At 41.4% G+C, this 18,682-nt stretch overlaps 1 protein-coding gene across 1 annotated transcript in view; it reads left to right on the forward strand.

Annotated features, from left to right (window-relative positions):
• MINDY4B (MINDY family member 4B) overlaps window positions 1-17,352 on the forward strand; it is a 32,105-nt gene extending 14,753 nt beyond the window's left edge. The window contains exons 8-12 of the mRNA XM_076010260.1: window positions 3,414-3,484; window positions 5,089-5,161; window positions 5,743-5,904; window positions 15,110-15,290; window positions 17,210-17,352. Coding sequence (XP_075866375.1) covers window positions 3,414-3,484; window positions 5,089-5,161; window positions 5,743-5,904; window positions 15,110-15,290; window positions 17,210-17,352 — 630 coding nt within the window. The remainder of the gene's footprint in view (window positions 1-3,413; window positions 3,485-5,088; window positions 5,162-5,742; window positions 5,905-15,109; window positions 15,291-17,209) is intronic.
• Window positions 17,353-18,682: the final 1,330 nt, after the last annotated feature.

Raw genomic sequence — 18,682 nt, forward strand, 5'->3', positions numbered from 1 at the left:
ATGGAACAGGGCCATGACTCAAGGAATGTGGGCAAGGCCTCTAGAAATTGGAGAGGACAAGGAAACACATTCTCCTGTAGCATCTCTAGAAGGAAAGCTGTCCTATTGACATCTTGATTTTAGCCCATTAAGACCCATTTCAGACTTCTGACCTCCAGAACTGTAAGATAATAAATTTGTATTATTTAAGCTATTAAATTTATGGTAATTTGTTGCATTTTTATATGAAACTAATAAAACCTGTATGATAGATTTTTAAGTACTTACCATGAAATGCTAAGCTAGAAGGCTGCCTGGGGACTCCTTATTGTGGGCAGGAAATATTGAATGGGATTATGCCAATATAGCATACCCACTTAAGAAATTACCCTTTCAGCAAAAAGGGGCAAACCCCTCCCTCTCTGTCTCCCATCCCCTCAACTCAAACGTGGGAGAGTCTAATTCAACAGGAAGGACCCTCCACATCCACAAAGAAATCCTTAAATGTAGCCACGATTGAGATCAGAGGATCAGAGCTGAAGCCATACACAGGCTTTCCCAAAGACTAAGTGTCGAGCTGGAAAAAGTAATCAAGGCTCCATAGTGAAGGCCGCCTGGGCACAAGAGCTGACCATCGCCTTAGCCACCCTGGGGGAGGGTTGCCACCATTTCACAAGTGAGGGGGAACTTGATGGGATATATATTCCTCTTGAGGGCATCCCCAGGCAAGGGCTATATGTTTGGATCGGCACGCCTATTCAGAACTTTACCAAACCCCCCCACTATCAAAATGCACCAGTCCTGTGTCCCACTCCATTTGTTTAGAGATCTTGGGCTAGGAGTCTAAGGGCTATGTGTGGGCAGTAGACGTTTTGTTTGAGGTTGAATTATGTCCACACAAAAAGATAGTTGAATTCCTAACACCCAGTACCTGTAACTATGATCTTATTTGAAAATAGGGTCTTTGCAGATGTAATCAAGGTAAGATGAGGTCATGCTGGATTAGAGTGGGATCCAATGACTGATACCTTTATAAGAAGAGGGAAAATTTGGACACAGATACAGACACACAGGAGGACACCACGTGAACACGGAGGCAGAGATTGGAGCGATACGAGCCAAGGAACACCAAGGATTGCCAGGAAGCACAAGGAAGGAGCCTCCCCGAGGGCCTTCAGAGAGAGTGTCCCCTTATCTGACACCTTGATTTCAGATTTCTAGCCTGTGAGGAAATACATTCCTATTGTTTTAAGCAATCCAAATTTCTAGTAATTTTTTATGGCAGAAACAGATACACCTATCATATACAATCGACAGCATTAACCCACGCAGTGTGGTTTTGTAAAAATCTGAATCAAAAAATGTCAAAAACAATCAGGAAATTTCACATAAAAACCTAGATTTGGGGCTTTTACCAAAAAGTCAGGAAATCTGGCCATACAGGGCCTATATGCTTGCATATCCTCAGTTAGCTGACATAGGAGGCAGCTACTACCCACATTAGACAAGTTTTGACAGGCTGAATGCTGTCCACATCCTAATCCCTGAAGCCTGTGAATATAGTAGTCCTTCCCTTACCTGCGGTTTTGCTTTCTGCCATTTCAGTTACCCAAGGTCAACCACAGCCTGAAAATATTAAATGGAAAATTCCAGAAATAAACAATATATGCTACCTGCTCACGACTCAGTAGCCCTCTCAGTTATCAGATTGACTGTTGGGTCATCACGATGCTTTTGTTCTAATAACCCTTATTTTACTTAATAATGGCCCTGAAGCACAAGAATAGTAATGCTGACATATTGTTATAATTGTTCTATTTTATTATTAGTTATTGCTGTTAATCTCTTACTGTGCCTAATTTATAAATTAAACTTTATCATAGGTATATATGTATAGAAACGTAGCAGATACAGGGTTCAGTGCTATCCACGGTTTCAGACATCCACTGGGGGTCATGGAACTTATCCCCTGTGGCTAAGGAGGGACTACTGTATGTCACCTCACTGGTTAAAGCGACTCTGCAGATGTGAGCAGTTAAAGATCCTGAGACGGGGCGGTTATCCTGGACTATCCAGATGGGCCCAGTTAATCATGAAGGTCTTTATAGAAGAAAGCGGGAAGCAGGAGAGTCAGAGAAAGAGAAGGGACCAGGCAAGCAGAGTGAGAAGGGCCCTGTGATGTGGGGCTACTAGCCAAAGGGAAAGCCAACAGCTTCCAGAAGGAACACAAGCTTGTGGGCCCTTTGATTTTAGCACAGTGAGATCCGTGTTGGACTTCTAACTTCCATAACTATAAGACAATATGTTTGTGTTGTTTTGAGCCACCAAGTTTGTGGTACTTGGTTACAGGAGCAATAGGAAACCATTACACATGTGCTCTCCAGTTTGCACTGGGCACCAGCTCTCCCCGTTTCTCTCATACCCTTGTAATATACTTATTTTGGCTCCTGTCTGGTTCCTATGGCACTGGAATTTGTTCTCCTGCCTAAGGGTCCTGCCCCCTGCCAGGTCATAGATAGCAAAATGGACACATTAATCCATATAGGGAAAAGCATATGCATTTTAGCAAAAGTCTTCTTGGTACAATGCCTTTAAAAAACAAGAGAGAGATTTTAACCCTGTGCACGTAGATAGCCAGCCAGGGAAGCTACTTCACTTTTCAGCAGGTAGAGTATTGACCTGAAGCTAAAATAAAGCCAACCAATGAGAGGCTCTGAATGTTTGTTAGGTAGTTTAGATTTGATCTGAGAGATCACAGGGCACCTACAGAAAGTTCTAAGAAGAAAGGAAATCTGGCCAAGAAAAGAGACAGGGGAGAAATGCCCTAGAGAGGGACAAATATTAATTTTGCTGTGGATCTAGCATGTTCTAAGAACCCAGGAAGGTACTGTGCATTAATTATTTAACTTTTGCAACAAACCTGGGGAAAAGGTTATTTTTATCTATGATCGCAGATGAGATTGGAACCTAGAGAAGTTAGTAAGTGGGAGTTAGTAAGTAGTAGAACTGGTTTTGAACCTAGGTTGTATAACTCCAAAGCTATTTCTACAAGGTCTCTCTGCTCCCCCTGAGTTGAATGGGCAATGAGGAGTGATGCTTTGTCAGGAGAGGCTGGATAAAGAGGAGGCCAGCCAAGAGCAGCACTGAGGTGGGCTAGGAAAGATACACTACACCTTAGCCAGGATTTGAAGATGATCACGTGGCAGAATTGCAGGAAAGAAGGATAAATTGAAGACCAAGAGAATGGCAGGCACAAAGTAAGGAAGGAGAATGTATCTGAGAGAAGGAAGACTTAGGGAAGCAGAGAGAGCTCTATTCTTTTGGCAGCTGGGGGAAAAAAAGACTCAGGCTGTAAATCCTTGAATTCATACCTACAGTTATACACATGTGTGTTGCTTTTAGGCAAATGTGCTTTTCTTTTGTTTCCCAAACAGTTCAAAGGGGAAGGAAGCCATGGTGTTATCCTGTTTCTGTACAGCCTGATCTTCTCCAGAACATTTGAAAGGTAAGTTCTACAATCGTTTGCACAGGTATGTCCTATAGTACTGGAATCACATAAACAATGTACTCTTGTGTTGGAAACTATTGCCATTGTCATATTAGAAACAGGAGTACAGTCTTTTTTCTCGTGGATACTCCCCTGTTGACAGGTCCTTCCCTGTAGTTGGTTTGACCATCTTAATGGGCAGGCAGATATCATTAGTCAAGTTTGAATCTGTTCTTATAGAACAGTAGCAGTTTCCTTCTTGTGGTTGTAAATGTTGGCAGATGACACTAAATTTATTTGTATAAGTTTCATAAATATATTTTATTATTTAGATCCACAATAAAATATATCCTCAAATATTCACTTTGTCTCTCTGATATGCAAAATTCTGTTCTGTGGAAAGTGCAAATAAGAGAGGATATGGCCCTGACCTCCTCCAGGCTCCAGTCGGGGAAGGACAAGAGGTGAACATAGAGATGCTGGGCGAGTCCCAGGCAGTGCCTGACACGCCAAATGAGGTGTAAAGACAGTGAGCCTTAGTGGATTCCAGTGGAAGAGGTGTCCCCTGCAGATAGGGTAGTCAGGAAAGGCTGCAGGAAAGAAATGGACTTTCTTCTGGGGCCTGAAAGAAAGATAAGTTTTTGAGAGTCTGAGAAAGAGGGAGATCTCAGGAGGAAAGAATCACAAGCCCTGAGGCAGTGTTCCTGAACCTTGTCATTGATATACCACCATCACATTGTTATGGTCTGTTACTATTTTGCTTAACAATTTTCTTTAAATCAACACACATTTAAATATCAACCTTGTCCTAAACATTAATATCCTTTATAATATATATAATATAATGTGCTATGTTAAAGATAAAACATTAAAATAAATGCATCACTATTAAAACTATAAAATGTTCATATCTATACCACCTAAAATCATACCATCCTTTAGGAAACACTGCCCTGAATTAAATCTGATGCCACCAGGGCACTTGCCATGCTTGACCCAAGTCTTTAGGTCTCATTCACAGAAGGACATGATCTACAGTCCTGTGAATATATTCATTCAAGAACATATACAGCTCTCACAGCAGTACTCAGCGCTTCCCCCTGAGTGACAACAGGAGCCACACTCAACCTTGACCGTATATTGTCAAGGGTAAGACCCCGGCCCCTGGCCAACAGTGGAGGCTGCCCTTCTGCAGCCAAGAAATGGGCTCAACAGCCACGCTGGTGCTTTCCATCTCTTCAGCCCTGCCTTGGGCCAGCACTCTGTGGCGTGGTTGTGTATCACCACCCTGAGCCAAGCGTTCCTTGTCACCTAGAGCAAACAGGTTCTCTACTGAGCCCAGCATCCACCCAGAGCACACACAGGGGGATTCTACCATATGAGACATCTGTATCTTCTCCCTGCTCCCTGCCACTCATCAGGCTCTTCCCCCACCTGCATCCTCAGCTTCCCAACTACCTCCTAGAGACTTTCCCTGTGAGAGATGGAACTGTGCAGGGCACCTATGAGGGACTGCGACTAGGAAGGCCCATGTACTGCTGCTCTGTGTCAGGGATGGAGGGGGGAGAGGCCACAGACTTCCAGTGCAGTCATTGCTTCTGATGGCTTCTCCCATTCTGCAGGCTTCAAAAGGACCTAGATGTCACCACCACTCATCTGTTACAACCAAATGCTGGGGGCTTCCTGTGCAGGCAGGTGAGTTGGAAGACTTTGCTTTCTATTATAGAATCTGAATTAAGCTTCTTTTCTAATTAAGTATATTCTTCCCTTAAGCAAAGAGTGATTAAGTTATCTTTGAAAACTAAGAAGATGAATCTGGGTTATACCATAATATCCACCGTCCAATTTCTGTAACAGTCCTCCCTAGTTTACCTCTGAGAGCCACGTCCCTGCGATTCTAGAAACATTAGAATATATCTTGATAAGCCCCACCAGGAATCCCTAATAACTGAAAAAGAAGTTATAAAAGCTATAAAAACATCTTAGCTTCTTGCTTCTTAAATCACAACATGGAAACCAACATTAAGTGTAAAGGGAGGAAGGTCAGTAAGATCCGAGTGGGGCACAGAGGGAACTTCGGGGTAAGGTTCAAGAAAAAAAGTCAGTGAACTATTGCTTTAACCCTACCAAATGTTTGGGACATATGTTTTTCCCGAATTATGTATTCTATGATTTCATTCTTTTCAGTAAAAGTAGTAATTTTTAAAAGGAAAAAAAATTAGGTCTTTGTTTCATTGCTAACTAAACCATAAATATTTGCAAAATGTGCCGTCTAGGCAGTTCTGAACATGATTTTAACTGGAAGAGCAAGTCCCCATGTCTTCAATGGCTGTGAGAAAGGAAAGTCTCAGGAAACGTTACACGGCGTCCTGACCCGCAGTGATGTCGGCTATTTGCAGTGGGGTAAGGACACCTCGGAAGATGACAGACTCTCTCAGGTGAGTGTGTTCCCATCCTTAATCACACCACCAGAATGTCAGCATTTTAACATTTTTAAGTCTCTATATTGAGATGATTCAAACCTGGAGCCTACTTTTTCCTTTACTGCCTTGCTGTACCCCTCCTTCCCACCGCACACAGAGACATTCGGGGTCTAAATGAAAATATCCGTCTACTCTCTTCATGTTTTATATTACATACTTTTACGTATATAGGAGATAGCTAATACAAGTAATACATACATTTGTATAACAATATTTGATGGCATATAGTGGAACATGAGGAAAAAAATTTAAAAAAAAAAATAAACAATATTTGAAATGTGGAGGAAAAGAGGAAGTCCTCTTTTGTCCCCACCCAGCCACAGACCACCTTCTCAGAAATAAATACTGCCAGCAGTTGATGGGTGTCCTCCCAATTCTTTATTTATGCAAATGAGTGCATATATTCTACGTATTGCCCAAAGCTTTATTTTAAAAAAAAACACTGAATAAAAAAGAGGGGGCTCTACTTACGAAATGAAACGTCTGTCAAAAAGCTTTCCAGCTCAGGGGATTTACTTACAGCCTCTGACAACCAGAAAGTAAAATGTCCTGTTGAAAAGGACAGCCAGAGAATTAAGTAAGATGTGATTCTGCAAAAACAAACAAGAGAGAGAGTAAGAAAGCAAATATTCCCATCCCGAACCACAAGTCAAATCTGCTTCTGTGATATTTTTCACAAAAATTTGCATCCTAAAACCTAGGGAAGGCGAGGCAGATTCTGTAAAAAGCAACATTTCTCCAGAGTGGCCTTGAAACCAATAAGGCTGTAACTCAACAGAATGGGGACGTAGAACCCCCAGGCCGCCCATCCCCCGCCTCTCCCTACACGGGCAGCAGACAAGGCCTCCCTGCTCAGCACCTAGCCTATCCTCTGGCTCTGCTGGTTCCCGCTCGAAATGCCTTCCGTGGTACAGGACTTCGCACTTTCCTTCCACAAGTACAGGACTTCACACTTTACGAGGCACTTTCAGATCTGTATCTTCATCTGTCTTTCCTCCTACTGTGTGTTATCCATGAAGTCAGGACCATGCAACACGCACCTGTCATGTGCCTGATAGGATCAGGAATACTGTGTCTAACTCCAGCAGAATTGGCATATTTGGCATACAAATATGTTTTAAAGTTTGCTTCTTACTTGCATTTGTAATCTCAGTCCATCATAGAAAAGTGAGAAGTGATAGAAAAGATAAAAGTAAAAGAAATAAACCCAATCCCATTACCCTAGGGGTCAATCTTTTCAGAAATACTTCCTTCTCTTTTTCTTACATCGATATGTCTTATTCCACTCTTCTGAAACCCACTCTTCTCATTTAACACAAGTATCTTTATATGTCAATGAGTAAATGACGTTCATTATATTTAATGGATGCAAAGTGTTCCATCATGTGGATGTGCTTTGAAAGCCTGTGCTTTGAATACACCTTGGACAAAGAATGGCTTGGTTATTGTTATAAAATTCCTAATTCCTTTTTCCAGATAATCTGGAAATTTATAATTTGGTTTACGTAAATGAAGAGGGAAACTAAGCCAGAAATACTTAGGAGACTTGTACATTTCATTTTACATAAGTTTCTTTTCTTTCAACCATGCATGGTTACTTGGTATCCATGGTCTAGCACTGTGGTCCCCTATCACCAGGCCGTGGGCCAGTTAGGAACCAGGCCACACAGCAGGAGGTGAGCGGCAGGCTAGCAAGCGAAGTTGCATCTGTATTTACAGCCACTCCCCATCATTCACCATGCCCCCCGCCCCCCGCCCCTCAGTCTGTGGAAAAATTGTCTTCCGTGAAACTGATCCCTGGTGCCAAAAAGGTTGGGGACTGCTGGTAGTATCTATATCTGTCAGAGCCCACTAATATGCCAAGACTCAGTTTGGAGAAAATGGAACAAGTTTCAAGGGGTAGGGGCACAAAAATGACAAAAATAATTTTAGTGTTTTGTCTATTATCACAAAAGCTCTTTCACAATAGTATTTCACTAGATCTTTGTTATAACCTGGAAAGATTTATTTAAGTAGGTAATTCATAAGCTTTGTCATGTCTCTGTGCCACCTTTGCTATTATTTACCTAATGTTTTTCTTTAAATCAACTCATTTAAAATTTGGTTCTAATCTTTTCTGCAGCAGTAATATAAACCATGGACTTGATGTGCTAACTGCTTTTTGTCCTAATACATATTTAAATAATAAATAAGCCTTTGTTTTTTAAAGTTCACCCCTGTGCCACCCACTTTCATGCCACATGCCACCCACAGACACAGACACCTGGCGTAAAGGTGATGAAGTTCCTGTAGCAGATGCAAATTATCCCTGGCCTGGAAATTGGTGGACTTGGTTGGTGGCCTTGCCCTGCCACTCATAGCAGTGTGCCTTGGACCAGTTTCACCCTCTCTGAGCCTCTTTCCTCAGCTACAAACTGTAGATACCCACATACACCTGCCCTGCAACCACAGCACTGATGTGAAGAGCGAAGGAAACCATGAATGTTGCAGCTTGTGGGAAAGCCAAAGTGTCCTATAGACATGCAAGACTTTATAATAGAAGATAAGAAGGAATAACATTATAGTACTTTATTCAGCTGTGATCATTTGGCATCTACTAATTGTGAGGCTCTGCGACTGAACACAGAGATGAGTCACACTTGGCCATACATGGACATATTAACACATACACTGATTACCATAGAAAGGACATAGGCAATAAATACTAGACAGCAGTGATGTCAACCCCAGCTGCACGTTGAAATCACCTGGAGCACTTTTAACACTATCAATGCTCAGGTCGCTCCTAGAACGGCGTTAGCTTCGTGAGTGTGCAACCCATGCGATCAAACAGGGCTCCAGACTTAGAAGACTCCACACTTGGTTTACTGCTCTGATGTCTGGTGTCACTGCCTTGAAATTGTTAATAATTTGTGAACAAGGGCCCCTGCATTTTCTTTTTGGATTGTGCCCCACAAATTATATAGCTGGTTCTGACCAAAGACTATTTTATTTGGGCTGGGGAGCACCTAGGCATCTGAAATTTTTAAAGCCCACAGGCGATTCTAATGTGCAGCAAGGATCAGAAACCTCTGTTTCAAAGCAGGGCTTTTCAGCCTCAGCACTACTGACATTTTGGACTGGGTGATTCTTTGTCATGGGGGCTGTCCTGTGCTCTGTAGGCTGTAGGACAGCATCCCTGGCCTCTACCTGCCAGATGCCAGAGGGACTGCCCCCCCCAGTGTGACAATCAAAAATGTCTCCAGACATTTCCAAATGTTCCCTGGGGAGGGTAAAATCGCCCCTACTTGAGAATCACTGCTCTAGAGGAAGGGAAAAAAAGAAACCTCTTTAGTTGTAGCTGATTAAATCCATGGTGTGCAGAATTGGGAAAGTAGCTATTTCCACTGAACTTGCAAGAAAATATATGTTCTTTCAATCAGTATCAGAAAGGTTGACAGCTTTCTATTCCTTTTAAACATTTGCAAGGCTTTCAGAACAAGTTTCAGGCTTTATCAAAATTAAACATTAAACAGGTGTTTGTGAAATAGCTACTAAGTTGCTCTGAGAAAAGGGACTATGTCAGAGAATATGCCACCAGAGCAAGAGAGACAAAGAGAGCATCAGAGAGTCAAAATTTCACAGGGATCCAGTGCTACTATTTTTTCTGGATCACATTTCTTTCTACACAAGTCAGCTGAGACCAATAATGCTGCTAAATCATGCTCTAAAGAAAATTACCAGCAAAGCCTAAAATATCCTCCAATGATAAAGTGGATATTTGCTGGGACCTTAAAGTCAGTCAAGAGGCCAGAGCACAAGGTAAAAAATAAGAGCTTTCTTTCTGGGAAGAAGGCAAAATGTACCGAACAATAGGACCACCATCCAAATGCATGTTCACGAATTGGAAGTAGGGCAAAGGATGGAAACTGCCCGGGTTGGCTTTCAAATCTACATAGAAATCAAACCTACAATGCTTCCATCGTTCTGAAAATTGACTAATGTGGCTTTTCATCCTTTTTTGTTGGACTCAGTGTTCTCTCTCCCCAGGGAGACACCTATGAATCCTGCTCCCAGTGAAAATTGCCTGAAATTGTACACTAATGGCTTGAAACTCTGAGGATGTTTATTATGTTGTCTCTGTCATGCACTTGGAGTTTGGTTTCAGAAAAATAGTATTAAAGAGCAAATACAGGTTGGCAGTTCATTTTCTTACTTGAACTCTTGAGATGTATGAATATGTTAGACTCATGCATGTAAAGTTGATTTTACCTGAAGGTGTTTTATTATTCTTTCTATATCGGTTCATTATTTTGGGATAAAAGCAATCCATAATTCATATATATTATTGGAATAATTTTATACACAGATGTGTGTATTTCTTACCATTCCTGACAGATGGTAATTAATGGAAGCATATATGAAGCTTATTTATTCATTGTAGTGCTAATAATCATGTGCACAGAGTGTCTATTATGTGCCAGGCCCTCTGTGAGCCACGTGCAATGCTATCTTATTTCATTTAATCTCCCAATTCCACTCAAAGTTGTAAGTCCAATGCCTGTTGCTTGGTCATTCATTTTAGAGATGAGAAAAGCCAGACTGAAGGACATGTAGCAACTTGCCCAAAGCCACCAGCTAGGCCAGCGTTATGAAGCCAGTTTTATCTACATTCAATGATCACATTGTGGCCACTGTGCCATGCTGCCTGTCATCATCATCTTTGTTTTCTCATAAACTGGTAAATATATAAATGCCAATTTATATCATCAATGCTTTATAATCTATTGTATCTATAGATTTGTATTGTATCTATATAGATATTGATTTATGTTCATGTATAATATCCATTATAGGTACGCTGATGTTGGACTACCATGTTTAAATGTTGGCAAATCATGACTGGGTTTTAGAATGCTCAAAAAGCCATGTTTATCTGCTGATTTCCAGGTTAAAGCAGTTGTGAGTTTGTGTTGATTGGGAACGGCGGGTACTTGGGGCATGCACTCTCTGAAGTGTTTGCCCTCCTTTACCTCCTGGTTTGCAGATTGCATGTGTCAGGTGTAGGGAAATCCTCACCCCTAGGAGGACGAGCCCAGCAGTACTCAGAGACAGGCTAATCTGAAGACCATCTGACTGTGCTGTGCTGTGTTGTACCCAGAAGTCTAGTATTTCATAATACCCTAGCACAGAACTGACACACCTTGCAAAGCAGAAGTGTGCTCAAGAAAGAACACAATGTGGTTCTAGAACAGTGCTATAAGTAAGTATCACTGGACTGAAGAACCCAGAAGCCACTGCCCTTTCTTCCTGCCCCAAGGCGTGGTGATTCCTCAGGAGACCCCTGAAAATGCCAACTATGGATATAAGTGCTTTACGGGTATTCAGTGGCTTCTGCCTAGGATGGGTATGATAAATCTGAAGATTATATGTATGTACTGATAATAAAAACCTAATATAAGAAAGATTTCTAAGTTCAAAAGAAAACCAATGTGCTGCCTGACAGCTACATTCTGCTGTCAAGGTGAAATCCATCCTGTAATGCTGCCTCTGTCTTCCCTAAGTAAATCTCTTCTTACTCTGCAATAAAATTGCAGAAATTGCAAAAAATTCATGTCTTTCAATTCCAATGTCACAGCCCAGTAGGTGAGAATATAAAAAAAAAAAAAGATGAAGTTCTCATTAGATGACATGTCAAACCCCCCGGAGCCCACCAGACTCACGGTTCCTGCAGGACACAGCCAGCTACTTACAAGATGAGGCACTATTTTGAAGCTTCTCTGTTACTTTTCTATTTGAATGTACAGGTTTGAGTGTGAGGTTCCAATACCTAAGTGAGAACATAAAGCAGTTTGAGTCTAACACCATCTGGAAAGCCTTGGGAGGTTCACATTATCTTCACACCTGCCACTGAGAAGAAAAATCAACTCTGATTTTTAGAAGGGACAGAAGCCATTTAGGTCTTGCCAGAATTACTCCCACGGCAGCCTTGGCAGTGCACACCACCATCCCAGTTGCACCTTCTTCCATCTTTACATTTTCCCTTTAGAGAGTCTGATAGGGAGAAATCTAACCATAAAAGTACCAAATGAAGCTCTACCCACTGCATTCTGCCACTAAGTCACGGAGGTGGCACCCTGCAAACACGAACTAATTTGTCTTTACAACATACCTGCAAACTCAGTGAAAGAAGTTACATCAAGTCTGTATTCCAGGTGGCAGAAATGAGAGCCAGGCCATTAACAGTTATGCACAGGAATTGTCACCAGGAATCAGCAAATAAAGCACACCATTTCCAACACCTTTCTCCTGTTCAGATTACCAGCCTGGGGCCTTGGGACTTGCAACATCAAACTCATTATGCGAAGGCACATTCTAAGCACTGTTGTTCTAGACAGCATAAAAAAGAATTACATGGACTCGATTCTTGTCCTCTAGTGTGTAGAATTTGTCCATCCTCCATCCTGTCCTTATAATTTTACGTTGGCTTAAATGATATATGTTATGAAAGGCTTGATTGCTGCATGTAAGGCTGAAACTACTGGGCTTATTACACAATGAGTGAACTTAAGGAGAAAGGTATTTTATTTATAGAACAACTGTATCACAATTTAATTTTTTTACCATGGCAACATGTACAAATTCAGCATTGGTGGAATCGCACCAATAAAACATATTTAGAATCTTGCTTTTGGGGGGTAGCTGGTAAATTGTGTCTATCCAAAAGCAGTACAAATGCTTCAAATGAAAAATTCCAATCAAACTTCTTACATGGTATGCCAAGAAAAGAGAAGAATATGATATCTGGCTGTACTCAACTGGCCCTTTGTTTTGTTTTTACAGGACTCACATTAATCCAGATGTGTTCTCAGCTGTAATCTTAAAGCTCACCTCTTAGAGTTAATACCTCAAGTGCCATGACAGTCATGCATGACATTTCCTTTTTCACCAGAATCTCTCAAGGCAAGCAAGAGAAAGAAAGCTGTTGCATTGTGGCATAAAGTAACAATCGTGTGGTATCAGCACCTGGCAGCATTGTCCATCTGAATGTCAGCTGAATTTTGCCTACATTAAAAATATTCTGGCCTGGCACGGTGGCTCATGCCTATAATCCTAGCACTCTGGAAGGCCGAGGTGGGTGGATTACTTGAGCTCAGGAGTTCAAGACACCAGCCTGAGCAAGAGCGAGACCTCGTCTCTACTAAAAACAGAAACAAATTAATTGGCCAACTAAAAATACATAGAAAAAATTAGCCAGGCATGGTGGCGCATGCCTGTAGTCCCAGCTACTTGGGAGGCTGAGGCAGGAGGATCGCCTGAGCCCAGGAGTTTGAGGTTGCTGGGAGCTAGGCTGACAGAGTGAGACTCTGTCTCAAAAAAAATAAATAAATAAATTCTGTGGAATGATGTCATATACATGTATATTCTATTACATCCACTTAGACATAATTTATAGGGACTTTGATTAGTTTAAAATTGGCCAGAATATCCCCTGAAATTCAAATGGAATGACATTTTATTACAAATAGCCTTCAATCTCCTAGTTTATCCAAGTTTTATTCAACCTTAATAATTCCATGTCCTCCTGCCTATCATATTTTGATTATCTATAATCTTAGTACAGAAGGGTACCATAGCAAGAAGTCCTAAGAAAGAAAGTGCTTATTTTATAACTCATGAATGAAACTTGGAGGTAGATGTCTGGAATGTAAACACATGGGGCTGCTTCCATGGCACATGCTTTGTGTTTGATTCCAGATGTAGCCAGTGGGCAGACTTGCCACATGTTTGATATGTGAGATGCTCTTGTTATACTCAGCCATGAGACTCTAATTCTAGTGTGAGCAGATAGGTAAATCCTGTATTCACTATGAGCATGTTCTGAATTGAGGGAGCTAGTCTTGCACCCTTTTTTAAACTACCGACCAAAGCTGAAGTCATTTCTTTTAAGCAGAGTAATATAATTTCTCTATGGTAGCTAAAAGCAAAATGCTTAAAGACAAAAGCATCTCTGATTCACCTACTCACCCACAACTGAAGAATTTAAACTGAGAAAAACAAAGAGATTTGAATAGAACTAGTGAGAAATCAAAATGTCAAGTTATTAGCCTTTAATACTTGGGTTTACAAAACACAGTGATAATTTCTCAAAGCTGGATTTTTCCACCAAACAGAATTTGTTCCTGAACAAATTCTAAGGACTAAGAAGAAAAGAAACAGAAGAGAGGCCACGCTAAGGGGCTCGGTAACTCTCCTTCGCATCACATGGAAATCATGGTTTTTTCCATGTAGCTCACGTTTACCTAAGTAGAAAAAATTTTTTTCAATGAATTTTGATGGAAATCTTTTTTAGATTGTGCTTTAAATATGTGCTTCTTTACCTCTTTAAACAAAATGATGGATATCAGTTACAGCAGTGCACTTAAATATCATGGTCCCTTCAGAGGCTACTGAAGGGTACAAGACTACTCCCCTTTTACTGCATGGCACCCCCACAGTGGTCGTTTCTAATTCACTAGCTATGAGAATTCAAGGCTGAATTGACAGTTACCTGGAAAAACCAAATAAGGTGCTTTTACAAATAGTAAACTTTGTATTATAAGTAGTATTAAACCAGTACACTCTAAACCAGTACATCTTCACAACTGTTACGCTGTAGACATACATGTGTATGTGTGATGTGTGCATGCATCCCTCATTTTCCAGAAGCTTCTATATTCTAAATGGCTGGTGTTGCCAGAAGTCTGACCACCACCTGCTGAATGAAATATTGCCCTATCTTGGGAACAGGAGCAGATACACTAGTCAATGACAAAGACAGAATTGGAGTTCTCTTATTCTACCCCTACACTTACATGACAGTTTATCTATTTATTCTTTATCTTGCCTCAAAACCAAACTGAAGTTGCGTCACCCCTTCCATGGGGCCACTAAAAATTTTTTTAGTATAATTTATTCAGAGAAAAAGTACAGCATCGCCACTATGCCGGATCATTCATAAATGCAAATTCATTCATGATGAAGCGTTCATTTCAAATCTTACTCCTAGGTACAGTGCCCTGCACAGCTACAAGTGCAACAAGAAGCCTCAGAGCTGCTTTTTGATCATGATGATGTATCAGCATCTGTCGCATTGTGGCAAAATCTATGTATTCATCTGTGTTCCCCTCTCCCCTTCCAGGTGGGCAGCATGCTGAAGACTCCCAAATTGCCTATTTGGCTGTGCAACATCAATGGAAATTACAGCATCCTTTTTTGCACAAATAGGCAGCTCTTGTCAGACTGGAAAATGGAGCGTCTCTTTGATCTGTACTTTTACAGTGGCCAGCCCTCACAGAGAAAGCCTGTGCACCTTACAATAGGTGAGCATTTCAGACCCCAAGTGCTGTGTACTTTACTGTACTCAAAGAGAGTGGCTGCTGCTGTTGAACAGCTGTATGGGCATTCGCGCTGGCTCTGCAGGAAAATGCACAGGCTCAGCTTCTGAAATGAAGCCCATGCGTGAAAAAAAAAGCCCCTTGTGGGCCTAAACCCAAGCACTACAACGTGGGGATTCTGAACCTGCTTTAAAGAGGGGTGAGGGGGTTAGAAATGACACAGAGGAACAAAAGACTTTTAGGTAGGAGAAAAAACAAAAGGTAAGAATCAAATTTCCAAAAAGCCTTCTCCAGGGCCTTTTATCTTCGGGCATGAGGTATTCAATACCTGAGGAAAGAAGTGGAAAAATAAAGGGGAGAAGGGGCTTCACCTGGCCAATTCCACCCCCCAGCTGAACACCAGATGACCATCCAGTGACGTAAGTAAACAAACTGATAGTGCATTTCTGTTCAGATTAGTTCAGAACACATTTTTGAGGGCCTACTATGTACCAGACACTGGGCTAGACACTCAGAAAACAATGATGAATAAGGTACTGTCCCAGCAAACCTCCAGCCCAGTGTGGGAAGCAGAAAACCAAACAGGTCATTTCATGTCAATTACAAACATACTGTTTGTTTTAAGACAGGGTCTTGCTCTTGTCATCCAGACAGAGTGCAGTGGTGTCATCATAGTTCACTACAATCTCAAACTCCTGGACTCAAGGCTTCCTCCTGCCTCAGCCTCCCAAGTAGCTGGGACTATGGCATGCACCACCATGCCTGGCTAATTTTTGTATTTTTTGTAGAAATGGGGTCTTGTGTTGCTTAGGCTGATCTCAACTCCTGGCCTCAAGTGATCCTCTTGCCTTGGCCTCCCAAAGTGCTAGGATTATAGGTGTGAGCCACCACACCCAGCCACAACCACACTTTTTTAAACTCATGAAATAAAAAAGACTAACCTTAAGGTGTCTTTAAACATTGGCCCTTGGACAGGTATTAAAAGTAGACAGACTGAGAGTTTGTATCCAGTAGTCCCAGCTCCATTTATGGGGCCTTGTTGATGTCTAACTCTTTGCGTTTAGCATCCCAGGTCTGGCATTAAGTAATCCCCCATTATTGCCACTACATGTGGAAAAGAATCTTAGTGACTACATTATCTGTGCAGCCCATAATTCTTGAATTATGAGAAATACATATTAGCTCATTTAATTTAGTGCAACATTGACAACATGCTTCTTAATATATATATCATTTCTATTTAACTTTTTTCTTTGAGGAAAGCATCATTTCTTTATCAGCACACAAACATCACACACATTCTGTTGTGGACTCTGTGTTCATTAACCCACTAAATTCCCGATAGTCATATGAGGCAGGAACTGTGATTTCTGTTTTTATAGAGAAGAAACTGAGGTGCCCAATAAATAGTTACTAATTGAATAAATGAGGCTTGGTGACAGATATTAGATACCTTCTCAAATGTCACCTGGCTCGCAGGAGGCAAACCCAGACCCTCAACCCAGTTCTTGAAGACCCCACTAGAATGCCTCACCTCTACCAAAATGCAAATGTACACTTAGAAGCACTGAGAAGTGGTGAGTTCTCCCTTTTCCTGTATTTTCTGACAACCTCCAGTGACCTACCCCTACTTCTAGGTGTCACATCATGGCGCTGGAAGGTGCACTACACAACTTATCAACATCCAAATCCCAAAATATACAACAATCCAGGTTACAACTGACTGATTCTGTACGGAGCATTTCAACATCCCATCTGCTCAAATCCTGCCCCCTGCTTAACCTGTTCTGGGAACACAGCCTGCTGAGCCCACTCCTGCGCCCACCCTTTTGTCCTTCCTTACTGGCTCCCCCCAGAACAGTGTCCGCAGGCCTGGGTCTAAATGCCAGCTGTTCCTTCCCCAGATACTCACGCCCATCACTGGGAAAGAGACCAACAGGAAGATAAACACAGAGCAGGAAGACGGTTTTCTCCCGTGGAGATGGTGATCAGAACCAAGTGGAGAGAGGCTACCATCAACTGGAATGGGACGGCTCCCTTTTTCTAAAGTGAAAACTAAGCTGTGCAACGAAGTCTGAGGTGTCGGAACTGCACCTAGGACACAAAAGCCTAATGTCAGGGGCAGACCATTTCGTGTCTATGTTCCTCATTCATGAGCCACACTGAAAAATACCATTAGCAGTTTTTTCATTGTTTTCTCTGGTAAACCCTTCACTATCAGTGTTGTTTGGTGGCTTTCTGCAATCACACAGGCTGAATTCTTTGTTGTATTCGAAAGAGAAAATGAAGTCTCTTTTCTGCATGTTTTCCAAATTAGTCTTTTCTTGGTGTAGGATTATGGAAGCGGCATAATCCTTCCATGGGGCTTACAGAAGCAGGCAGCTAGCTCTCATTTGGGGATGAAGTCATCGGTAATGCAGCGGCAGATTTTTAGTTATGGCAGGAACTCAAGCCTTCTCAGAGACTTCCTGGTATGGACAGCATTCCTTTCCAAGGATACATTTCACATGCCCACATTAGCATGTTCTTGTCATTAAAATAGTAAGCGGGCTTCTTTGGGCTTGAAGCAGGGGCTATTCCTGGTTGACTGGCAGCTACGGCAGTTGACATGTGGGTTCAAGCACCCAAGGCAAGCAGACAGGAGGAGAGATTCTTTCTCTGTGTGCTGTGTTTGTTTCTTTTCTTCATAAGCTGGATATAAAGACATGTACAAACAGATAAACTGAGAAAAAGCCTAATTCCTACATAAAAATAAAATTACATATAAAATTAAACTCTCTTATGTCATTGTTCAAAGGGGAGAACAATTTTATTTAGAATATAATCTTTCCCTGTCTGGCTAAATGCCTACATTTTTTCTGGAGAGATTCACAGAGTAGACACATATTGTTTCTAAAAGAAGTGCATGAGAACCACTTAGACATTTTCCCTACTCGCCCCACTGGTCTGCCAACTCACAGGCTCAGGGCTTGATATTCACAATCCAAAGGTTATTTTCCAAAGAACAACTTTTCCACACTCATTGTCCGAATTAATTTATTAGATGCATTTTCATTTGGCTCAAAGAATAAGGTGTTAACTTAAGGAGCATGTAGAAAATGAAACTACAAGGTGAATAATAACTTATGTCAAAAGAAAAAGGTAATTTGGCTTGGATTGCTGATTATAGTGTCTTTATCACTGGTGTTTTCATTTGGGATTTTAAAATACATTGGACAAATGAGTGGATTCCTAAGATCATGGTCTTATTTTGTCTTAGTCTTAGCCACATCATGCTTTTCCTGAAGTGCAGGCCTTTTTGTGTGTTTGTTTTATGGGCACTGAATTATTTCTTGCTAAATGTCTCTTTTGGAGTTGATTGTTAGAAGATCTAGAGC

The sequence above is a fragment of the Microcebus murinus genome, chromosome 1, assembly GCF_040939455.1.
Source record: "Microcebus murinus isolate Inina chromosome 1, M.murinus_Inina_mat1.0, whole genome shotgun sequence".
Taxonomy (NCBI): domain Eukaryota; kingdom Metazoa; phylum Chordata; class Mammalia; order Primates; family Cheirogaleidae; genus Microcebus; species Microcebus murinus.